The 24,677-nt window shown below is 58.4% G+C and overlaps 1 protein-coding gene across 4 annotated transcripts in view; it reads left to right on the top strand.

Moving 5' to 3' along the window:
* The window catches only part of RGMA (repulsive guidance molecule BMP co-receptor a), a 45,002-nt gene extending 25,737 nt beyond the window's left edge, over window positions 1-19,265 (top strand). For 3 of the 4 annotated variants that reach the window (XM_036843687.1, XM_036843688.1, XM_036843690.1), the window contains 3 exons: window positions 8,643-9,160; window positions 15,621-15,686; window positions 16,851-19,265. In XM_036843687.1, coding sequence (XP_036699582.1) covers window positions 8,643-9,160; window positions 15,621-15,686; window positions 16,851-17,567 — 1,301 coding nt within the window. In that variant the 3' untranslated portion in view covers window positions 17,568-19,265. The remainder of the gene's footprint in view (window positions 1-8,642; window positions 9,161-15,620; window positions 15,687-16,850) is intronic. The other variant, XM_036843689.1, reaches the window with a different exon arrangement.
* Window positions 19,266-24,677: the final 5,412 nt, after the last annotated feature.

Genomic DNA, 24,677 nt, shown 5'->3' with positions numbered 1-24,677 from the left:
AAAGTGATGTCTTTGCCCATACCATCCTCCTCGTGGAACCCAGAGTCACTTAGTTCTCTGCCCTAAGGCAGGGTGGTCTTGGCATGGAATCCTGTGCCCGGCCCCTGCCCGCCATGGGCCCCTCTAACCCAGAGGAGCCCTCAGCTGCCTGACTGACAGGGCTGCTTGTGGCCTTGGGCCCGAGGGTGAGCACATGTGCTTTTTAGCGTTCTCTCGGCTGTTGACCTGGCTCCGTGTGGCCCCGGTGGGAGCTGGGGGAGGGTGTCCAGTTGGGAAAGCTGAGGTGTGCCCTTTTCCTTGGCACTCGGCGTGGTTTCTTGCAGCGACTTGGCACGTGTGGAGGCTGGGACAGAGCAGCCTGGCTGGGTGTGACGAGGGGGCAGCGCCTCCTGCCTCAGCTTGGTGAGTGGCACTCGGCCACCTCTGCCCACACTTAGCAGTGAGTTAACCACTGCTCCCCCACCTCCCCCCCTCCACTCCCTAAGCCAATGCAGATTGTCTGAGAAGCTTCCTCCTGCCCCGGGCTTTCTTCTCGGGTAGGCAGGTCCCTGGAGGAAGCCCCTGAGAAAACTCCCCGTGCTCTCAAGGGGTGAGAGACACTTTGGAGTCACGGGCTAGGTCGGTTCCTTGGAACATTCTTAGGCTGAACTGGGAGGAATGCCTTTGAGGAAAGCTGATCGATTCTGGCTGCTTGTGGGTTAAGTCAGGTAGGGTCTGCTGCACCTGGTGAAAAATCCAGTCCCTCACCTGGGTGTGTTCCTCTCGGTATGTGACGCCAGACACCTGGATGGAGCGACCCAAACCCGGCAGCCACAGGCATCTCTCAAGCAGACAGACTCCAGAACACTGCCCGGGCAAGAGCTTGCCAAATTCTGGCGCTAGATCCATCCACTGTCCCCTCCCAGCTTCGGTGCTAAGGGACAGGAGAGGGTGGAGAGTGGTCTGCTGTTTCTGCTGCCGGTGCCCAGCCTGGGTCTCCCGCTGGGCGCAAGCACGTTTCCCACCTCTTTTGGGACCCACATCCCAACTCGTTGCTAAGAGGCGAGCCCCAGCATCGGAGCTGCCTGGGACAGGTGGGCAGTGAGGACAGGTGACCTGGGGGGGGGGCGGCCTCTGTGCTGCTCCTTCCACAGAGGCTGTGCAGTGACTTCTCTTTGAAGCTGCTCTCCCTCTGCTCTGCCTGCTTCTATCCTAATTAAAGCCATCGCCTCTTAATGTTATGCCACTTCCTAAAATAGTGTTCTCATACTGGCTGAAAATTATCCAGCGGGCTCCCCATGGTCAGCGGGATCTGGTCTGAAATCCTTAGGCTGGCGTATCGGGGTCCAGTCAGGAAAACAGAAGCCACATGGGTATTGCCACAGAGGGAACCTAATATAGGGAATTGTGTCTAGATGGGCATGGGAAGACGGAAAAGGCCACAAGGGACCATGGAGGCACACACACAGTTGCAGGAAGCGACTTCCACTTCTGGGGCTGGAGGGACAAAGGGAAGAGGACCTTGGGGGCCCAGGGCTCTGAGGAGGGCCGCTGCCTGGCTGGTCTGGCCACTTCGCAGCAGCACCACCAGCGGCTGGAGGGGAAGAAGGGCCAGGGCTGGGCGGTGGTGCTAAGCTTAACCTGGCTGGGCCTCGTCTAGGGCTCCCTGGTGGTAGAATCTAACAGGGAGCTGGGTGAACAGGGAAATGGGGTTTGCTGCATCCCAGCCCCACACAGAGCAGAGAAAAGCAGTTTGAAGCTGAAAGACATTTGCTTCATCGCCGGTTTTCACTCGGGGCTTTCGAGTCTGGCCCCAAACTCCCGGCCACACTCTCAACCATCCGGCATTTCGCCTCCGGCCAGTCCCAGCTGTTCTGGAGCCACTTGGGCTTCTGGACCTCTGCCCTGCATCACCTGTCAAATCCCACTGCCCTTCAGGACCTGGTGGAAAGGCTGCTTCCCTGATAACCCTCTACGCCTCCATCCTTAAGTCTGTGTTCAAACGAACCGTGTCTTCTACCCTGCATCCCGGTGGTCTGCATAGCTGACTCCACCTGAGCACAGAAACCAACTGGGGCTTGTTCCAGGAATGGCAGGAAGCACCGTGCTTGGCACCTAGTGGGGTCCAGAACCTTCAGCAAGTCCATGAATCCAGGCAGTTACCCTGCAAACCACAGAGTCGGGCAAAACCGACGTGACTGTGGGGTTTGCCTTCAAACGAGCCTTCTACTCCTTTAAGAAGAGGCAGGTTTTTCTCTTTCCCGGCTCACCCCACCCCTCCTACACGGCAACTGAAACCTGATCTAATCCCTTTGCACGAGGGTAATTTATTGGTCTATTGGGCCTTTCTTGGTGGCAAATTGCATTGTCTTTATTCCTGGGTTCAGGCTGAGGAGCGGCTCCTGCATTCCTAAGACTCCTTTCTCAGGGCCGAGCCTTCACACCCCGTGGCGCTCGGCAAAATAAGTTTTATTGGGCTTCTTTGTTATGCAAACAAGGCGGTAATAATCAGGCTATTATTCTGAAAGATTGGGCTTGATTAACAGTTCAAAGGAGGTCTCTGAAAGCAGCTAATGCTGCGCTGGTGCATAAATATTTTCATCCTGCCTGGGTTGGTACAGCTGCAGCTTCCAGCTCCTGGCTGCCGCCGCCCATATCCCCTGCCCCGTCTTTCTGCTCCGAGGGGAGCTGGGTTGCTATTTAAAGGAAGAGAATTAAGTCAGGCAAGCCGTGTGTGGCTGTGATTTCTCTCTGCTTCATCTCAGACCGTGAGGAAGGCAGTCTGGAGCCCATCTCTTGCGGAAGTGAAAGGTTACAAATGTGGGGTGCCGGAGCACAGATGCTTTGAGCGTACAGTGTGGGAGTCAGAGGATTCTCAGGGGATTTGCAGGCAGGAGGTGGCACCCTAGCTGGGGCGTCGATGGTTGACAGTTCAGTGAGGCCCACAGAGAGCAGTGGCCAGAGGGTGAGACCAAAGATGGTGACACAGGGAAGCCAAGGGGCCATCCCCAGTATTTGCAGGGTTACATTTGAGCCTTTTCTATGTGGCTCTAGAGAAGGGCCAAAGCCCCACGGATCTCCCTGGGGGGCAGATGTGGGTCCACAGCTGGAGCTGTCCAGAGCAGGAGGGGCCAGCCCTGCCCAGCAGAGTTCCAATGGCAGTGGAAGCCGGACACCCACCGGGCAGGGATGCTGCAGGCAGATTTCCTGCCATGGGGGCTGGCTGGAGGTACAAACTGGTGACCTGTGGCATCCCTCAGGCCCCAGGTTCTAAAATTCCATGGTGCGCCTTGGGAAGCCAACAAGGAGTTTGGTTGCCAAGTGAGCATTAGATAAAGTGATCTTAACAAAGTCAATTGCACAGAGAAGTGGGAGCCCTGGCCCTAAGTGCACAAGTTGGGAGCGAGTGGGTCCGGTGGTTGCCCAAGGTCCCAGCCTGCACCCCACCTTTTGAGCCAAGTGTCCGGCATCATGGGGCGCTGGAGGGAATCGGGTTTCCTGGTGGTGAGTCTGGCTGGCCACTGTCTTTGCAGCCTCTGGATTCTCCTCTGTTTGTTCCCTAGTAGCTAATCCCAAAAGTTCTACGTCTCAAGAGGCTTGAGTCAAATCAAAATATGCATAATAGACTTCCGAGGAGCGTAAAGTCTGTGCAAGGGTCTTTGCATTTTCCTGGGTGTCTGAGGTGGAGCTCCAGGTACCAAGGGTCAGAAGGGGCCCCTTGAGAGCCCCCCCTGCCCGAGGACACAGCGTCTGAGATGGACATAGGAGCTCAACCGTGGCGAGGTGGCCGTCTGCAGGAGCCAGGCAGGAACAGGGCAAGCGGCCGCCTTCTGTCGCACTGAAAGCACCAAGGAAGCCGCGTTCAGAAAAGCTCGCTTCCTCTTCCCACTCACACGAGTTGCAGTAAGATGTTTCAGACTCTCAGACTTTCCTCTCCTTCTTTCCTTCCTTGAACACTCACATCAGAAAAGCCCAAGGTTTACTGCCTGGAATTCAGGTCTTTTTTTTTTTTTTTTTTTTTTAAGATACGGCACATAAAAATCAGCCCCTCTGGGGTCTCTTTGGCAGGTGACGCCACAGTCCAGAGCGTTTCCTTTTGATGCTGGGCCAGGTTACATTCAGGTCCCTGACCTGGGTTGGGGAGCCTTCAGCCTATGATTTACTGGAGTGGAACACAGGGCGGCAGGATGACTCCATGGGGGTCAGGGCCCCTCGGCTCACCACCCGTGGGGACTGTCCAGCCCTGGCATCCCCAGAACCCTTCCCTGAGGCCCCCAGGAAATGATAGCAGACGGGCCTGGGAGAGCTGCGTTACCACCTGGAGAGAGGGCAGAGGGGATCTCGCCCAGTTCTGGTCCCAGCTCTCGTTACTCTCAGTGGCCTCTTACACACCATTCCCCCACCCTGATCTGTAGCTTCTCCCTTATGATGAGAGCGCCTGGGGTTCCTCTTAGACCCTTAGGAAGATGTGCAAGGCCTGAGGGTTCGGGACAGCTGGGGAAACCCAGGACATCGGGGAAATGTGGCCCCAGGCATCATGGTCCTGGACTGATCCAGGTGGGCTGCGGGGCTGGGCCTTTGGGTGTGAGTGGGCAGTGGGCAGGAAGAGCTGCCCAGACCCAGCTGATCGGAGTCAAGGCAGAAGGGCAGATCGCGCGCCAGCCAGGGCCCTAACCTGAGGAGGAGGGTGGAGGGCTGAGCGCAGTCCCTGGGATTCACTAGGGAAGAGGCAGAGGGAGGGGGCCGGCTCCCATCCAACGCCCTTTCATCCCCTGCCTGGTGACTTTTAACCTCTGACCTCACGGGGGGTTGTATCTGTCCCCCTCTGAGACCTTTGTCGGGGACCTTATTTGTTGAGTGCCCACTGGGTCCCAGGCATGCCAAGTACATCTCCTCAATCCTCCGCAGCCTCTGAGGTGGGTGTCACCTCCACTTCACAGATAAGGAAACTGAGGTCAAGTCCAATTCCCACAACTACTCGTAGGGGACAGAGTGGGACTTTGGACCAGACACCCTCCCTCCGGCGCACACTTTGCCCGCCATCCCACGCGACCAGCGTCGCCTTCAGACTTCCCCACTTTTGGCCCAGCCCTGGGCGATCGCATCGAGAATGTTCTCCAGAGGGTTGAGAAATGGGATTGGCAGGACTTAAAGCTCAGCCCCTCTACCGCCCCCGCCCCGCCGGGATGGAGGCGGGAGGGAGGCCCTGGGTGCAAGGGCAGCGGGAGAGCAACCCCTGTCGCCACCTGCCGGTGGTGGGCGGAGCTGCCCTGCGCCCTCTGGGGGTGGCCGGTTGCTACCTGTGGCTCAGGAGGCGGAGGGGAGCAAGGGGCGGAGCCACGGTGAACAGAGAGATGAAAGGCCTTGTCTCCGAGCGCTGACAGCCTGAGTGCCCCGGGCCGCTCAGTGTTGGCGGCTGGGACCCTGCTGGGTTTGCTTCTCGGGAGGCCGGTCTCCTCACTGCCCCCTCTGCCTGCAGCCCCCCGCCCCCCAGAAGATGCCCCGTTCACACATTCCAGACCTGCGGGGGGGGGGGGGCTGGCAACTTGGCCCCTCTGTGACTGGCTGTTGAAGAGAAAATGACCCCCAGAGCACTTGACAGCGATGCAGACCTCAGGGCCACTGGGCCCGGCGGAGGCAGAGCCCGGTGGTTGGTGGGCACATTCGAGGAGCACTGCTCGGAACAGATCCACTCGATGACCCCAGAGCACTTCAGGGACTCCCTCTGGGGCACCGGAGTGGGATTTCGGTAATGGATTCCAGACACACCAGAGAGCTCTGTAGCTGAGACACTGCTCTGAGCCCAGGTGTCAAGGCTGTGCAGACAGCAGACCCCCCCATCGCCCGTTTGGGGGGAACAGAGCCACGCATGATGGGGGTTGGGAGTGGGATGCCCCCAACGCGTCCCACGCTGTCTGTGTGCAGGCTGGCCCTGCCCTGGGCAGCCTCCCGACCCCAGCCTTCGAGCCCCTGCCCACCCCCGGCTGCACCCTGAGAAACAGGCCCTGGAAACTAGTCTGTGGAGGCAATGCCGCGGAGCGTGTGGACCGTGGGCCTCCTGGCGGGTGGCTGTCTCTCAGCGTCGCAGGAGGGGTCCTCGGAGAGGCTGAAGCCCACCTGTGGTGGAGTGTGCCCTTGAACCACCCAGCTGCCGGTGGAGGGAATCATGAATGCGCCAAGGTTGTCCGATGTCTTGGCACTGCCAAGGGCCTGGGCTCTCAGGTCTGAGGAGCTGGATTCACATCCTGCTTCCTCCTCACAGTGGAACCTCAGGCAAGAAAGTCAGCCTCGCTGAGCCTGGCTCTGCTCTCTGGGAGGCGGGGATGCTGTAGCGCCCACCCATGAGGCTGCCCGGGGCCCCGAATGAGGTGAGGCCTGCAGGGCCCAGGCCACTGAGCCTGGAACAGAGTCAGTTAGCTGGGACTTCAGTCTCTGCTGCCCCAGCTTGGCTCTGGTGGAGAGCTGAGGCCAGCACAGCCTTGCGTGTGCTGCAGTGGTCTGGCTGTAAAGGGACGGGCACTGTCTTTTCTGTCCTTTGGGCATGGTGAGGGCCAGAGGGGGACCCAGGGCTGGTGGGCCAGTGGGCAGTGGGGCAGAGCCAAGGTTGCTGCCACTCAGCACGAGGCCTGAGTCCCTTTGGGGTGGTTTCCTCTGAGATGCCTATCTCCAGAATTCTGAGAAAGCAGAATGGCAGGTCAGCTCACCTGTAATCACCGAGGCTACTGGAGTGGGCATTACGGGGAGGCCGCAGACCAGAGGTGGAGGGTTGGCAGCTGCAGCGGCCAGTTCCCCTGACCTGTGTTCCTCCACACTGCTTGTTTTCCACGGCATCCTTTCCACACACACACCCCCACCTCGAGGCCCCCTGTACCGTCTCCCACTCAGGCCACAGTAGCATTTGCAGCCCACAGGGAGGTTGGGCCCTTGGGCATCTTCTACAGGTTGGGAAATCATGAAGGTGGCAGGGCCAGAGAATCTTCTAGCCGCCTTTCAAAGGAGACCTGGGCCAGGAACATGGCTCTGTGGGAGGGCGACCACACAGGGGGTCTCCCCGGATGGGCCCCTCTTTACAGCGGTCACCACCTATCATTTACCGGATCTGCTTTAGGTCAGCATGCTTCTTCAACTTAAAATGGGAAATCTGTAGCTCTTCTATCAAATCTGTTTTATTTTTCCTAATACATATTTAAATATGTGACTTCTCAAGTGAAAAGAAAAATGCTCACCCAGATACCTCCTGAAATGACCTTGTTGTACCAGAGGTGTGACAAATACAGGTCAAGTTAGGGGAAAAGCCTGAATTTTAGGACGAGCACCGTGTTTACCAGATGTGTAACTTGGGGCAAGTCACATCAGCTCCAGGAGAACGGCACCCGCACCTGCAGAGGTGGGAGAGCTCCATGAGCTAGGTGGCCCAGGCGTCCAGGTACGGGGCCTGGCAGCACAGACCAGGGCCACACAGGGCAGCCGCCTGGATGGTTCTTTTGCTAGCCTGCCCTCATATACTTCTGTCCCTGCTTTTAGGCACAACTTGATTTTATAGGTAAAAAGCCAGTAACAGAGAAGTAAACTGACTTTTCCAAGGTTAAGAGCCAGATTAGTGGCCCAGCCAGGAGTGGCTGGAGCAAGCACCTCCTTCCCCTCGGTTGATTGGGCTGAGACACCAAAGGCTGGACCTCGCAGCTGGTCTGCTGGCCCCTTTGCACCTGGAAGCCTGTGTAGAAACGTCCCTCCTGCTGCCACTTCTGGTCACTACGGGCTGTGCAGAGGAATCCAGGAGGCCGGGAAAGGGCAGGTTCCATGTGTCTAGGTACAAGATGCAGGTGTGCTGAAGTCACAGTTCTCAGGCATGATAATTATCTGTAGCTAATTATCACTAAGGTCTCAACGCTTGTAAGTGACCTTAAAAAAAAAAAAAAAAAAAACCATGAATTAGAGCAGATCCAAGGTTACCACTCAGTTGCCTCCCAGCTTGCTCTCCTGAGCAGGATAATGGGGGATGGAGCTACGGAGACCAAGAGGGAAGCTGCCCTTCATCTGCAGACAAAGTGACAGAACCAGGCCCTCTGTGACCAGGGCTAATAATCACACTAGCCAACATTCATTGAGCTTCTTTCTGCTCTGTGCCCGGTGCCGGGATAAGTCCTTTAACACTTTCAGCAACCTCATAGGGTAGATACTATACTACCCCATTTTCTAGATAGGTAAAATGAGGCACAGAGAAGTTAAAGTGATTTGTACAAAGTCACACAGTGGCAGAGATCAGAACACATAATAGTGGGGCTTAATTCCCTGCCAGATTTCTGTTGCTGTGCCAAAATTCTTGGCGGTAGTTGTGAAAGTGTCAACAGACGCCAAAGGCCCAAGGGTGGGCGGAGAGCTTGCGGCGGGGGACTGGGGGTGGGGGGGGGGGCTCCGGTAGTCCTCCGCCAGGCCTTTCAGCCTGCAGGTCCGCAGGCCTAGCCACTCAGGGTCATTACGGCTGCGCAGAAGAATCGGGAAAGTGGGAAAGGCAGATTCCGTGCCTGCAGGAACTCTTGCAATGTCTGAGATGAGGCGTTCTTTGTCCCTTGCACGTGCCCCGCAGCCCTGGCCCACGGGGGTGGAGGAGGCCTGGGCTCACTACTCCCAACGTGACAGCGCCTCCCTTCCTGTATCCGCAGCCACCTCCTCGTGCAAGATCCTCAAGTGCAACTCTGAGTTCTGGAGCGCCACGGCGGGCAGCCACGCGCCGGCCCCAGACGACGCCCCCGAGTTCTGCGCGGCGCTGCGCACCTACGCCCTGTGCACGCGGCGCACGGCCCGCACCTGCCGGGGCGACCTGGCCTACCACTCTGCCGTCCATGGCATCGAGGACCTCATGAGCCAGCACAACTGCTCCAAGGATGGCCCCACGTCGCAGCCGCACCTGCGCACGCTGCCGCCGCCGCCGGGAGACAGCCAGGAGCGCTCGGACAGCCCCGAGATCTGCCACTACGAGAAGAGCTTCCACAATCGCGCGGCCGCCCCCAACTACACGCACTGCGGCCTCTTCGGGGACCCGCACCTCCGGACTTTCACAGACCGTTTCCAGACCTGCAAGGTGCAGGGCGCCTGGCCGCTCATCGACAATAATTACCTAAACGTGCAGGTCACCAACACACCGGTGCTGCCCGGCTCAGCCGCCACCGCCACCAGCAAGGTACGGGGGAGGGGGGCTGGGGGTGGTGAGGCGGGTCACGGCACCAGGCCCTGCCGTCAGGAGGGCTCAGACTTTCCAACCCCCGACCCAGACACCCCCTGACCCGCCATGTTCCTCTTGTCGGTAACTGAGCAAATTATTTAGGAAGGAATGTTCTGGACATTCTTGGCCATCAGGTGAACCACCCTGGAGCCACCTCTGCCCTTTGCCCAGAGTGCGGTGTTCCTCAAACTGCTGCTGTACACCGTCCACTAGGGGTCTTTGAAATCAGCATTCTGGCGTCAGAAGCTAGCACACAGGCATAGTTTGGGGGTGGGTCTGGGTTGGGGGGCGCAGGGTAGAACAGGATAGCCAAACCTAGCCTATATTAGGGCAGTTTGTGAATGCTTTCCAAGTGCAAGAGTAAACGTTTAGGAAACTTAGTTTCTGTTGTGTGCGTTTGTTCATGTGCGTGCACGTTGGGTCTAGCTGTAAGTAAGATGGATTGCTTACTAGAGTTAATAGTCCAGAAAGTTTAAAAACACTCCCAGAGCATTCAGTTTCAAACTTCTGGGATAGTCTTCTCTTGCCCCAAACTATATTTTCATAGAACTCCAGTGTCAAATCCCAATAAAGAGGAGCCTCTATGCAGGTTTGTTTCTGTCGTTACCATCACGGAGCTTACTGTCCAGTGGGAGTCAAACCCTGCCCCAGACAAGCGGACCCAACAGCCTCCTGGAGGTGACAGTCCTGCCCAGGGGTTCTCATTGTGGCTGCACATTTACAAACCGAGCGGATTTTAGAAGATAGTGGTTCTGGGCCCCCCAGGCTGCTCTGACACCACATCTCTGGGTGGGGGTCAGATGTGTTCTTTTTTTAAAGCCCCCAGTGATTCTGGGGCTTGGAGGGCATTGAGGACGCTGCTTGGAGGCCACGGCTGCTGGATGTTGTGGGGCCAGTCGGGGCTGCAGGGTACCATCCTGCCCTTTGTCTCTGTCCCACACCAACACAGTAAGGCTGCAGCCTCAGAGCAGAGAGGGCCGTGGTGTCTGGGCACAGGGAAGATGGAACAAGTGAGGACAGGGCATCAGCCCACTGAGCACCCCCAGGGCCACCCATGCAGCCCGTCTGTCCAGGGCAGCTCCATTTAACGCATCCAGAACCTGAGGCTCTAAGAGGGAAAGTGGCCTCCCCACCCAAAGTGCATTCGGCTGGGAACCAACCTGGGATTTCACCGGAGCCAGGGGACTCCAGAGCCCAGCGTGTTCTCACTGCCAAGAGAGGAGGTTCCCTTCTGGAGCCCCGGAGGCCACCGAGAGCCAATCATCTTCTGACCCAAGGAGGCTTCAGTGTCTGGGTGGCAGGACTCACGTCCTGCTCACAGAGCCACAGCCAGAGGCAGCCATGATGTGGCCCGTGGCCCAGGCAATGGGACATTCCTGTCCACTCCAGATTCTCCCTCCCGTTTTTCCAGGAGGGTCTCCCGTGAGCTCACATTCAGACTCAGCCGGAGAACGTGGTCTCCGGTCCAGGAGGCTGGTGGATGACCAGAGTCCAGGCCGCGGGGACACCTCTACCTCGCCGGGGCCTGGGCCACCAGAGCCCCTGGGGTTTCCGGTTTGGCAGCAGGTCTGTTTTCCCAGGAAGAGCACGTTGCAAGGCAGTGTGTGGGGCAGTGCCAGGCTGGCCCACAAGGGCGTTTCTGTTCCTTCTCGTCCCTCCATGCCCCAGAGGAGGGCACGGAGGTGACCTGGCAGCCAGGAAAATTCCTGCCACCTCCCTCTGCTCCGGTGGCCCTTGCATGCCCACAGGGGTCTCTTCCTGGGACCAGCTGCTGGGTAGGAAACAAGCAGGCCTTAGCCCCGTGGATGCTCTTACAGGCCTTTGGCACCAGGCCATGAAGCCTAGTGGGCAGCAAATTGCGGCCAGGGTTCCCTCCTCCCCCTCCCCCCTCTCAGCCCTCCACAGACTAAGGGGGGCCTGAATCAAGGTGCCGGCCGCCTTCTCTGCAGCCCCTTCACCTACCCGCCTCCCTCCCTAGAGCCAAGATAAATGAATGCCTGGAGCCTGAGGCTGCGGCTTCTAAATCCAGCAGCAAACACACTGTGGAAGGGGACCCCGCCTCCCTGTCCCAAGCTGGCAGGGGGTGCACAGGAGGTCTGAGGGTGTGAGAGGGCTGTGGACCTCAGGAGGCCTACCCCTCCTGACCAGGGTGGTGTAAGCATCAGATGTGATAACAGGCCTGGGAGGAATTGTGGTTAGTGACCAGCAAGGGGGGCTTGCTGGCCCCTTTGACCGGGGGTGAAAGCTAGAGAAGGAGCTTTGGGGTCACATACTAGTGGGTCCTGCAGGCTGGGGTGAGGTGCCTGGGCTTAGAACCCCTGGATACCACCCTCGGCTCTCTATTGGCACACAGTGGGACCCTGAGCTCAGCGAGGCCGTCCACAAACCAAATGGCTTATGCATTCATTCATTCATTCATTCATTTGTTCTTGTATTCCATCCATTCACTTAGCCCACATTTTTCAAATGCTCACTGTGTTTCAGGCTCACTGCTGGGTGCTGTGGCCAGCAGAACTGCCCAAGCAGGCATGGGAGCGCCTCCTTTCCTGTCCCAGCATGAAGCTTCCAGAAGGGTCTGGGGCTCTGCAGCAGAGCCCCTTGATCAAGCCAGCCCATTTCTGCGGTGACCTAGGGCCACCTTGATCTTCCCAGCAGGTGAAGAGCTTCAGCAGCCCTTCCTTATCTCCCCATCAGCCAGGAGGCAGCACAAGGCTCTGCTGGAGGCCGGGCAGTGACAGACTCCGTGTCTGTGGCCTAGCCAGTCTCAGGCCTCAGGGCCGACCGGGGTCTCATGGTACCCGGGTGGGAGACATCAGTGGCTGGTTCCCCAGTGCCCTCGGCCTGCCTCGGCCTGTTCTCTTGGGCCTCCATTACTCAGGTGTGTTTGCTCCTTCGCTGATTCAGAAAACACTGACCAAACAGCTCTTCTGTGCCAGCCTCTGTGCTCGGCGACGCCTCCGTCTCAGCAGCTCCCAGGCTAATAGTGCAGCACAGAGATGAGCCACGGGATGCTGGTGATGGGTGCTGGGGCAGCAGGCTGCTGAGGGTCTTGGGGCGGGGGACTGGCTCTACACAGAGCGCTGGGGAAGGCCTCCTGCCTGCCCTTGCCCTGAGCTTGCCCCCGAAGCACAGGACGGGAGTGGGCAGCAGCAGAGCCAGGCGGAGTGTGGGCTTTTATCCCCGAGGCGGTGGGACCTGGGCTTTTGTGATTCCCGACTCCCCTCAGCCGTGGTGCCTTGTCCAGGAGCACAGCACTCTCATTATCCAACCCTGCCTAGCCCTCTGTTCTTGTGGAGGGTCGAGATCTAGTGTTTTCCAGCCCAAGCTGACATTTCAACTTCCTGTTCCCGTGGGACTGCCTCCCATGCCCGCCCCCTGCTCTGTCTTCCTCTTTCTGGCTGCGCTGGTGGCACCCCGTGTTGAGCCTCAGGGAGGAGAGGAGCTCGGGTCTCGGCGCCTCCCCCCCACGGCGGCCCCCTTGCAGGTTCCCCGTTGCACTTGCATACCATCACACGGCATCCTTCATCCGCTCAGTCTGTGACATCACCTTCCACCCCCGCAGTGTGAGCACCGTGAGGACAGGGGTCTTGGGCTGTTTCCTCCCCTCACGTGGACACAGCCCCCAGCCCCAGGCCTGGCACACAGTTGGCGCTCCATGAATAGTTCTGATGACACTCGGGCTCCGCCCTGTGCCCAGCGGTGGAGAGGGCGCGAGCCCCTGGGGGAAGGGGGGCGGCAGAGGCAGGAGTGGCAGCCACGCCTGCGGCCGTGTGGGCAGTGAGCCGCCCGGCTCTCGACAGGCCCCCTTCATGCTGTTCCTTGTGGTTGAGGCCCTGGCACCGGTGCCAAGAAGAGTCAAGCAGCCTGTCAGCCTTCCAGGAGACTGTCTCCGCAAGAGATGGCGGTTAGAGCGAAACCAGCCTTTCCTGTTCCAGGGAGGCTGATGGCACTGGGAAAGCCACCCCCCTACTCCCCCGCCCCCAGTGTCTGTGTGTCTGTGTGGCCCTGCACACCAGGCAGGGACACCAGAGCCCCTCCTTGCACGCCCCTCCCCCCATGGCAGGACCACCCACTGCCCAGACCACCCCGGCTGGCCCACCTCCCGGGCCCCCCCCCCCCGCGGGCAGGCAGGCAGGCAGGGAGGCGGCCTCATCAAGGCAGGAGCCTAGGATGGAGAGAGGACGCAGCAGGAGGTGGATCCCTGTGAAGTCGCCACTTTTATAGGTCTGGGCAGTGGAGGAGCGGCAGTTTCATGGGGTTCGATGATGCGTGGGGCTAGGGGCAGGATGGGGGGGCTGCAACCACCTTGGACATCCCACAGCGAAGCGGAAGAGCCACGTCCCGGGACCAGCCTGTGACCTCCAGGGAGGAGACGGGGAAGCAGAGCCCCGGGCTCAGGGAGCTGTGCACGCGGGCCTCCCGCTGTAGCCCGCTCTGGCCTCTGGCAGGGCCTCCGGCTCTCGACCTCAGAGCGCCAGCCCCTCCTCGTGTCCCATGAAGACCGCACAGAGTGCCCCCTGCACACCCGTCAGGCCCCACAGGCGCGGTGCCTTGGCCCCAAGACTTCTAGGGCCCACGAGAAGGCTTTCTTTCCGTTTAAAGTCAGAAGGAAAAAACCAACACGATCCAACCTAGACTATATTAGTCTTTACACCAATGCAGTCCCAAAATGTAGCTGCTTTTTTTAAAAGAATTTTTGCTGGCGTATAGTTGATTTACAATGTTGTGTTAGGTTCAGGTGTACAGCAAAGTGAATCAGTTATACATATATCCACTCTTTTGTAGATTCTTCTTCCATATAGGTCATTACAGAGTATTGAGTTCCGTGTGCTACACAGTAGGTCCTTATTAGTCATCTGTTGTATATATAGTAGCGTGTATATGTCAATCCCAATCTCAGCCACAAGTGTAGTTTTTAATGTTTCTGACGGAGGAAGGGACCCAGGAAGGCCCAGGTGCCCCGGAGTTCCCAAAAGTCATACTGTGGCCTGCCCCTCTCGGAATTCCTCTCATCCTTACATCTCTCAGGTACGGGGTGAGAAGGGCTGGGGTCTTCTCTGTGTTCCCTCTGGGGGCCCCTTGTACACTCCCTGCCTGGTCACCCCTGAGCTTTACACTGGCGTGAGGGGACACGCAGAGCAGCCGTGAAACAGAGCTGGCGACACCTCCAGCCCAGCTCTTGCGACTTTGTGTATTTGCTCTAGAACTTTCTGCAGCCCCTAGGCTGCCCCTCTCCAGTCCTCAGGCCTCTCAGCACCTGCTCCTGGGGCCCCCAGCCAAGGCCACCCCCTGCCGGCTTCCCCCTCCTGGCTGTGTCCCCAGCCACCCCGGAACTGCAGACAGGCACACTCGCTGGTCTGTGCCCCACCGACACCTCCCCACGCCGCCCCCGCCTGTCTTGGCCGGCCTCTCCCTGACCCTCCTGCCTGAGCTGAGGTCCTGTGGCAGCTCTCCCCGCCTTCCCTTCCCCATCAGAGCTGCTTTGGGTTTCCTCTTTGGTTTCTAGCAGGTCTGGGGCCTCGCCTTTGTCATACATACACCCACTGTTCGGCCAGAAATTCCCCTAGTGCTTTGCCGCATTGCCCTCAACCCCGAGAGCTGTCCAGGCCATCGTCATGCCCCTCAACTGCCACGTCCCCCCGGGGTGCCCAGGCAGAGAATTCAGCCACGGCCGACCGTACATGTCGTCAGCAGCCCCCCGCCCTTTGCTAGAGCCCCTTCGGCCTACAGACGTTATGAGGAGGTGTGGACCCCAGCTGGTGAGGCCCTTCTCCAGGCTTGGTGGCGGGGATGAGGGGAGAGGGCCTGGGAATGGTGGCTGGGGGCTGTGAAGAGGTTGGGGCCGGGTGGGGGGGGGTGCTTTTAGCGGGAGGTTCCCAAGATGCCTGGGCACCATCTTGCCCCCATCGCCCCACCTCCCTCCCTGGCTTCAGGCTGAGAGTCCAGGAGGAACGGCGCGGAGGCGAGTTTCCCAGTTTCACTCATGTCTCCACCCCATCTTCCTGGTTAGGGTTACGGAGGAAAGAACAGCCAGACATCTCACCCAGGGTGACAGGGGAAACACATCACTCCCCGGACTGTTTGTCTCTTGTCCTTCTCCCAGGCCCCCCACCCTGTGACTTTTTGACCAAAAATGCCCAGGGACTGGAAACCAAGAGCCTAATCCCAGCTCTGCCTCTTGCTGGAAACCAAGGGCCTAATCCCAGCTCTGCCTCTTGCTGGAAACCAAGGGCCTAATCCCAGCTCTGCCTCTTGCTGGAAACCAAGGGCCTAATCCCAGCTCTGCCTCTTGCTGGAAACCAAGAGCCTAATCCCAGCTCTGCCTCTTGCTGGCTGTGTGACCTTGGGCAAGTCACTTTGCTTTCTGAACCCGAATTTCCTCGTCTGTAAATCCGAGGCAATGTCACCTTCCCTGCAGCGCTGCACAGGCCCAGAAGTAATATATGCAGCGAGTGTGCCTGTGTCTGTGGTTCTCAGGAGGACGGTTAGTGATAGAGCCGCTTAGCCCTCTGCTCCTCCAGTAGCTCAGCGCGGCCCCTCACCCCGGCTGCAGGCTCCAGCAGAAATGCGCCTCGCTGCTCCCCTGGCCAGGGCTGCCCGTTAACCTGGAGCCCCCGTCTCCCTTTTGCTGACCGGCACCTCCCTCCCCTCCCTCTTCCTCCTGCTACTGCCAAGGCCTGGCTGGGAGACCCCTCAGCGCAGCCCTGCTGCGGTGGCCTCTGCTGACCTCTGCCTGTCTGCCTGCATGGATTTTGCCTGCCCGTTCTTTCTTGGAACATCAGTCTCTTCTACCTGCTGTTATGTTCAGCCTGTGGCTTATGGTGCTTTGGTTGTGGTCCATATTCGTTTCCTATTGCTGCTGTAACAAGTACCACAAACTAAGTGATTCAAACAAACAGAAATTTATTCTCATACCTCTGAAGGGGAAAAGTCTGAAATGAGTCTTAAGGGGCTAGCATCAAGGTGTCAGCAGGACCAGTCCTTCTGGAGGCTTCAGGGGAGAGTCTGTTCGTTGCTTCTTCGACTTGTGGCCAGCATCCTTCAATTTGTGGCCACATCCCGCTGGTCTCTGCCTCTGTGGAAACCCCGCCTTCTCTTCTGCCGTTAGGTCTCCCTCTGCCTCCATTGTACGAGGACACATGTGATTACATTCAGGGCCCACCAGGATAATTTCTCCACCTCAGTATCCTTAACCTAATTCCAACTGCAAGATCCCATTTGTCATATAAGGTAACATTTACAGGTTCCAGGGATTAGCGCCTGATAACTTGGAGGCCATTCTTCAGCCTACTACAGTGGATAATGACCTTTCATTTTTAATTAGCCATGCTTTTCTTTTTATGGTTCCTCTCTGTATATAGTAAATGAGCTGGTTTTCTATTTAGGAGAGGAGTATAAAGTTCCTTTTCTAAGTCAAAAAAATTTTTAAGCAAAAATGCAAATTGTTTTAAAGAAAAATATTAAATGCATAATAGGGCAGGTGGCACTAAACAGTGACCACAGTGGGGAAGGGGCGGTCTGGGACATCCTGGGGGCTCTTGCCATCCCTCCGCTCCGTCCAGAGCATTGTAAGTATGGGGCTGGGCCTTGTCCCCTCCACAGTTCCCGGCACCGCCTCACCCCCTCTCTTTGCCCCCTTGCCCCGCAGCTCACCATCATCTTCAAGAACTTCCAGGAGTGCGTGGACCAGAAGGTGTACCAGGCCGAGATGGACGAGCTCCCTGCCGCCTTCGCCGACGGCTCCAAGAACGGCGGCGACAAGCACGGGGCCAACAGCCTGAAGATCACCGAGAAGGTGTCGGGCCAGCACGTGGAGATCCAGGCCAAGTACATCGGCACCACCATCGTGGTCCGCCAGGTGGGTGGCTACCTGACTTTCGCGGTCCGCATGCCCGAGGAGGTGGTCAACGCCGTGGAAGACCGGGACAGCCAGGGCCTCTACCTCTGCCTGAGGGGCTGCCCCCTCAACCAGCAGATCGACTTCCAGGCCTTCCGAGCCGGCGCCGAGGGCCCCGGCGCCCGCAGGCTACCAGCCGCCAGCCCCGCCCCCTCAGCCCCCGACACCTTCCCGTACGAGACGGCCGTGGCCAAGTGCAAGGAGAAGCTGCCCGTGGAGGACCTCTACTACCAGGCCTGCGTCTTCGACCTGCTCACCACAGGAGACGTGAACTTCACGCTGGCCGCCTACTACGCCCTGGAGGACGTCAAGATGCTCCACTCCAACAAGGACAAGCTGCACCTGTACGAGAGGACTCGGGAGCCGCCGGGCCGGGCGGCTGCCTCAGGGCTGCCCCCGGCCCCCTGGCCCCTCCTCGGCAGCCTTCTACTCCTGTCCCTGTTCCCTGTGCTCCTGGAGGCCGCCTAGGACCGAGAGCGAGGCGTCCCCGAACTGGTCGGCGGCTGCACGAGGGCCGGTGGCCTCCCGGTGGCCCCGTGGTCCCTGCAGGGGTCAGGAGCCCCGGCGGCCGCGTACCTCCGAGCTGCCTTGGGCTGCCTGCTGGCAAGGGCTGGGGGCGTGGGACGTCCCCTCCCCTCCCCCGGGGCCCGGGACAAGGTTGTGGTGACTGGTGCTGTGACGTTTGTGACATAGAGCTGTGCAGAGGGAGAGCTGCTCCTCTCCGCCCGCCCCGCCGTGTGAATGTGCAAATCAGAGCCCCTCAGGCCTAAGCCCTCACCCCAACAGAGACACTGGGCGTGGGCAGAGTCGACCTGCCCTCACCCCTGCAATGCACTGAAACAGGCCCGGCTGACTGCTGCACGCGCATCCCGGGCCACCTGCGCCCGCCCCACGCACACACACTCATACACACTCGCACACACAAAGCCGGGGGGCCCGAGGCAGCCTCGAGGCTGGACCCCTGGGCAGGGCATCCTTTCCTCTTGGGCTTTAGGACACCCCCGGGGTGCTGCTTGGCATCTTTAGAAAACTAATGTAACCCTTTGGCCAAAAAGTTGTGCCCTCCTGGTGCCTTCCCGCCTGTGGCCTCCCTGCGAGCCAAGGAGAGACCACCGTGTGCACCCTGGCTGGGCACGGGTTCAGGTCCCAGTTACCAGGCCCCGCAGGTGGGGGACGACACATGTCCTTGGCACGTGCTCTGGGCAATGCCTGCTCTGGCTCCTTCCCCCACTGCCCGTCCTCCTGTCCCCCGGTCCCCACTGTTCTTTGGAAGTCGAGTCTTTGTTTCTAAATGTCTAAACAGAGAACTACCCCCTTGATTTCTGTTCCTTCCTCCCCAGCAGGTGGCAAGAGGCGGTGAGCAGGGGAGCTGAGGCCGCAGAGTGTGGGCTGGAGACTCAGTGGACGGGGCCAGCTGGCCTGCCCTGATCCTCTGCTTTCTCCTCACCTGCCCCCCCAGAGCCCTGCTCCCTGCCCTGTCCACCCAGGTCTGCATTCTGGGGAAAGGAGCAGGGCCTGGCAGGTGTCTCAGCCCTTAGCATCCCTGGCAGGATCTCCTCCTTCTAGGCCTTTCTCTTAAGCCCCGTGGCCACACAGCCAGGAGACTTTCCCACCTCATGTCAGCCAAGCTGCCCATCCGAGGAGCCCCGAACCAGTCCCACCTCTGCTGCTGTTTCAGAGAACCCCGGGCACCAGCACCGAGCTGGGCTCCACTCCTAAAGGTGCGGCCGTGCCCCAGAGGGCGATCCTCCCAGAAGCCCCGCAGGCCCCACTGTCCCCGCCCGCCCACCACATCCCCGACTGCCCCTCTGCTGTTGCCCAGGGACCTCTCATACACTGGCCCGGGAGGCTGCGGACTGGTCCCTGCCTCCCCCTCCAAGAGGTTCCCTCTCTCTGCCAAGCTGTGGGCTAGGCGGGCAGGTGGGTGGGAGGCGCAGCCCCGGCCCCTCCCTGCTGGTTTTTAGATGGTCCCTATGTTGGAAGTAAAAAGTGAAGCACTTTATTTTGGTTGTGTTTGATCACGTTCTGCTTGGAAGTGGGGGCCCCTCACTGTGTCCCGTGTCTGCGACCTGTGTGGGGTGTCACCGCGTGTACATACTGTAAATTATTTATTAATGGCTAAATGCAAGTAAAGTTTGGGATTTTTGTTTTGTTTTGTTAACTTTCTTTTGGACTACGTGTTGGAGTTTGTTCTCTGAGCGGACTTTGGTTCCTTTCGGGGTGGAGGGTTGACTTTGGTAGTGGCTGCCCCCTTACAGTGTATGTACCAGGGAAAGGGGAGCGGGCAGCGCGCACGCGCGTGTGTGTGAGTTGAGTGTTGTGAGTGCCTGCAGAAGGAGAAGCAATTAAACAACCGAAGCCCCCTGCTTCTCTAAAATTACTTTTTCTCCTTGCGATGAGCTGCCTTTGGGGCTTGAGGGGTCCAGGTTCCCTCGCGAAGCTGGAACCGTCTTGGAGACAGATGATCACATGGAGGAGGGACATGAAGGGCCTTCTGGGACGAGGTTGGGTGGGCTGGCCTGAGATCCAGGAGGAGTCCATCAGTCTAGGACCCCAGAGCCGGGACTGTGGCTGCCTCCCTCCCCAAAGGTCCCCCTCCTTGCCCGCAGCCCAGGGAAAGGGTGGTGGCACTGCAGAGGGTGCATCAGTGTGCGCAGGACTGAAGCTTGCTTGGGGCCAGGTCTTCACATTTCATCTTTTAAAGTTATCCAGTGAGTCAGGAACAAATGCACGCCCATTTTACGGATGGAAAAAGAGAGACTCGGGGAGGTGGACTGACTGGCCTAGGGTTCCTTAGCAAGGGCAGGGCCAGCATGTACACCTAGGCCTGTTTTGCCCCCAAAGTCCCTGCTGTTAATACTAAATGCCAGGCAGCAGAATAGCAGCCCAGCTAAGCCAGGCCACATCCCAGCTTCTCCACTTTCCTAGCTCTGTGACCTTGGGCGAGTCAACCTCTCTGAGCCTGCATCCCCTCCTTTGTAAAGTGGGGAGTGTGCATCCCATAGGGTTGTTTGAAGATTCCGTGAGTTAATTCCTGTGAAGTACTAAGGACAGGGCCTGGCACACAGTGAGTGTCCAGTGTTGGTGTCACTATTATCCCAAAGCAAGAGGGGTTGAGTGAGACGGTGGGTGAAAGGAGAGGGGAGAGGGCCACGTGGACCCTGGAAGCTCAGGAGGGAGGTGAGCTGAGAAAACCAGAGAGTGAGCATGTACACCAATCCCAAGCCGAGGAGGAAGCTAAAAGTAGGAAGGGAGAACTTTCTAGGGCCCTGTTCTTAAGCAGGCTCCCAGAGAGAACACAGGAGTCTGGGCTTTGGGAGGAAGAACCATCCTGGAAGGGACAAAACAAGGCTGGGACATCCCCACGCATCTTACCCAGTCACCCAAATTGATAGGCCTCTCAGCCTCACTAGAAAGTGGGATGAAATGAATACTCATGCAGGGGGTGGGGGGAACCAACGAGGGCTGTTGGCACTTGGCCAGCGCAGAAGAACAGATTATTGAGAAGCCAGGGCCAGGGCACACGGGAGAGAGAAAAAATCTCATTCACCATCAGATGAAAAAGCTGCGGCCCTGGCCAGAAAAGAGTCTTGGTTTGGAATTTGTTCAGGACCCTAAACTTAACCAGCTGGAATTCTTTTCCAAGTACCATGCTACTAGTTGCCCTCGTGAACATGGAAATTTGCATTTCATCATGAATATGGAACACAGAGTCGTGAGCTAAATGATTCCCAAGAAGCAGCTTCATCTTACTCCGCAGGCTGGGTTTGGAGCAGAGACGCTTCTGTGCCAGCTCAGCCGAGACCAGTCAGCCTGGAGGTAAACGCATTAGCAGATGGAGCTGCGGGCCCTTCTCCGCGCTCCACCCCCGCCCCCCGCTTACCGAGAACCCATTTGACCCATTTGAGCCAGGCCAGAGTGGGGCTCATCGGAGCAATGCCAGCGCGCAGCGTGGAGCAGGAGGTTGCACGGACTGGGGGGGGGGGCACTTGGTCTCAGACGGCAGGCTGACTTGGCATCCAAACTGGCTCTGCCCGTCGCTGTGTGGTCTCCCTTGGATTTTTTGAACCTTGGATTCCTTTGTAAAATGGAATTACGAGTACCTACCTCCTAAGGCCATTACAGAAATCCAATGAGCTAACGCTCATAAATTGCCTTGCATACGGAGCCCTGGCACCCAGACAGCATGGAGAGGCCACCAGAAATGGCCATCTCCTCCCTTTGCAACTGCCCGTGGTCCTTGATTCATTGGATAACTCTTTTGTGATCGCGGGTGCTGGGGGGATGCGACAGAGATCTGTACACACTCCCTTGCGTTCTTGTTGGCGAGACGGGTCCCTAACCAAGCAGTTACATCAGCAAATGTCCCATGTGACAGCAACATGAAGAAAAGGTTCACGGGTCAAAGGACCCGAGAGAGATGCACCCTGGATTGGGGGATGGTGGGGAGAGGCTCTCCTCTCCGGTGAGATCAGCGGGGACCTCGGACTAGTTCACCTGCGTGAATCCGGAGAACGGGCCATGCAAAGATCTGGGGAGAGCGTTCTCCACAGGGAACGGTGAGTGCAGAGGCCCTGGCACAGCAGCAGCCCGGAGAGTGTGGGCAGCAGGAAGCCAGGTGCCTGGATCAGGGTGCAGGGTGAGGCCTCAGAGCAGCCGGAGCAGGACAGGCCTTGTTATTCTAGTTGTCATAGGAAGCTGCTAGCAGGCTCTGAGCATGGGGAGACGGGTTGGACTCCAGTTTTAAAGGAATCATTCCAGCAAAGAGTGGGATCACTGCAGGGAAGAAAGGACGTCAGGGGCTGCGACACAAAGCCAGCCAGAAGTGGGAGGTCAGTGGCAGAGCCAGAGGTGGCAGAGCCAGAGGTGGCACGCATGACGGGCTTTGGGGTTCACTGTGAAGGTGGAGCTTTGGGGAGCAAGAGAACTTGAGAGCGGAACAAGGTGTTGCCTCCAGGTGTGTGGGCTCAGCACCCGGGGAAGCTGGGGTGTCATTTACCGAGCCCGGGAGGACCACAGGAGGAGCAGGTCCGGGACCCCGACATCCAAATCTTACTTTAGGACACGTCAGAAAGCACACGCAGCTGGATTGTTCTTGATTTTTAAATTTAAATGACAAAACTTCCAAGAAAAACCTCTTAAGTGCAACGCTCACAGAATAAACCTCCCAAAGGGAAATGTGTTGCATTTGAACGAGCCGATTGCAAAGCCGTGGTTGGTAAGAGGACTGGCAGGGGGACTCCTGGCTGTCACTCAGGGGATAAAGACATCTGAAGGCCACGACCCAACAGAATCTTGGGAGCCTGGTAGGTTGGGTGGCCCAGGACAGCTGGCTTCACTAAGATTGGGCTTTACGGCAAATACCCAATTACGCATGAACCAAAGTTCTGATCCTGTTAAGGACAACGATGCTAAACTTTGAAAAAAGGAAGTTAAAAGAATAGGAGGGAAGCCTGGGAGGGGCATACTTACTCCCCACAGCTGCCAGATGATGTGCTGGAGCCCCTGTGGGCTGGAACAAGTCCCCTTCAAGTGGTGGCCCTGCCACTTGCTGGCCGCGGGACCTGTGGCCTGTTTCCTCATCTGCCAAATGAAGCTGGCGGTCCTGCTGCAGGGGTGCTTGGGAAGACAGGCAAAAATGAGAGAGAACACGGAAGGAAGCACCAAGCAAACCACAGGCCCCAACTAGTGTCAGCCCCTCCCCATCTCATCCCCCCAGCTCACACCACCTTCACAGACTCCCTCCTCCAGCAAGCCTGCTTGGGGCAGCTCCTACACCAAGAGGGCCCCTGCGCCCGCCCGCTCCCCGGCTGACCGATGAGATCTAGACAGAGGGCGCCTTGAAGGAAAGGCCCACGCTTAGCCTCACATACCTGTCTCCCACCAGACACTCAGGGAGGGGACACTGCTTGGCTCACGGTCCTTTACCATGTGCTCATCTCTTGAATATGGCCCAGGAATCGCATCTCTTTGGTCTGATTGGCCTTACTTAGACTCTTAAAACAATTCAAGAGCTCTTTATCCGGCTCCCGCATGGGCTGAAGAAGCTTGGTGTTCTGGCCAGTGGTCAGTGGGAACCCCCGGCACCAATCAGGAGCCTAAGGACCTCTAATCCCAGGGAGGTGCCCGTTGTCCCTGGGAAATCATCACCTCCTGAATCAGTGGGACCAAAGACTCTACCACCTGTTTCAACAGCTCCCTCTTAGCTACCTTCCCCACCTTTCCAGGCTTTTCAGCACCTTTGACCATTTAATCCCTTCCTGCCTCTGATGTGGGTTTGGTGCAAGAGCCCTGAAGGAGAGGAACAGAAATGAACACGCTCAGAAGGTCCCAGAAGGATGGACTTAATTAAGAAACTGCAACGGGCAGCAGGTGTGCAAGGCATGATGTGCTGGGGGCAAGGGTGTCTCTGGAACCGGAGGACGCAATCCCAGGCAGCCTGGATCCCCGAGGCCGAGGCAGGCATGTCGCCGGGCATCACTCCATCCTTGCCCAGAGCAGTGCTGGGAAGGCTCACAGATTCTTCCGCATTTGAAGTCCTCCCACCCCCTTCGTCCCTCCTTCCCGCAGGAAGCAGAGCCCTCCCCAGGCCGGACCCTTTAGCCAGAGCAAACTGTCTGGCCAAGCAGATCTGCCCGGGAAGAACAAAGACACACTCAGAAAGGTCTGCTGGAAATGGTCTGGGGCCTGGGTCTCAAGTTCACTCCAAGCTCCTTTTGTGCACAAGTCCAGCAACAGTATCCGCTGTCTCCGGGGCTGGGCACTTTATTAACGTGGGTGAACTGGCTGGGGCTGAGGGGGACACCCCTGAAAGCAGGCCTCTAAAGGGATTAAGAGGGCTGGAAATGGGTGGAGAGGCCGTCCCCAAAGCACGCCCTCAAGGAAGCAGTGCAAGTGCTTGGTCCATTGGACCAGCCCCACCCTGCCCAAGGCCAAGCCCTCAGCTGGGGGCAGGGGGTGTGTGCCTTGGGTTGGGTGGGCCTGGATGACCAGGGATGGGCAGTGGTGTGGGCAGGGGGACACCTGGGCAGAGGGAAGAGCCCAGGCTCCAGGACCAGACCTGGCCCAGGATCCCAGCCCTGTCACCCACCTACTGACTGTGTGATGGGGGGTGACGTGTGATCATTCTCAGCCTCAGCTCTCTCAGCCACGAGGGGTGATGACCACGTGTCCTCATGTGGTCTTCCTGCAGACAAAATGCGTACGTCTGCACCTGCCCTGAGCTTGCAGGTCCTTTGACCATTTTCACAACAGCCCTACCAGGCAGATGCCATCGACCTGGTTTCCAGGTGAACCCCGTGCCACCCACCTGCTCCTCCCTTGAGGAGCCCCAAAACAGGGGTGGCATCAAGCCAAGGCTCTGGTCCTGGGGGAAGCAGGGGGCCAGACCCCCACCTGGAGTCTGGGCAGGTAGGGGGACCTCAACGGACCCTGAAGAGAAAGAGGATGGGAAAGAAGGTACGCCAGACCTGAAGCCTGAGAGGCTTGGGGTCGAAGGAGGAGACGGCCTGGGGTACCTGTGGGGTATCGGCTGGGTCACCCCAGTCCAGGGGCGGCCATCAGCTTTCCCAGGTGGGG

This window comes from Balaenoptera musculus, chromosome 2 (genome assembly GCF_009873245.2).
Source record: "Balaenoptera musculus isolate JJ_BM4_2016_0621 chromosome 2, mBalMus1.pri.v3, whole genome shotgun sequence".
Lineage (NCBI taxonomy): Eukaryota > Metazoa > Chordata > Mammalia > Artiodactyla > Balaenopteridae > Balaenoptera > Balaenoptera musculus.
The sequence above is the reverse complement of the archived record's forward strand: the minus strand, read 5'-3'. Positions and strand labels throughout refer to the sequence as shown.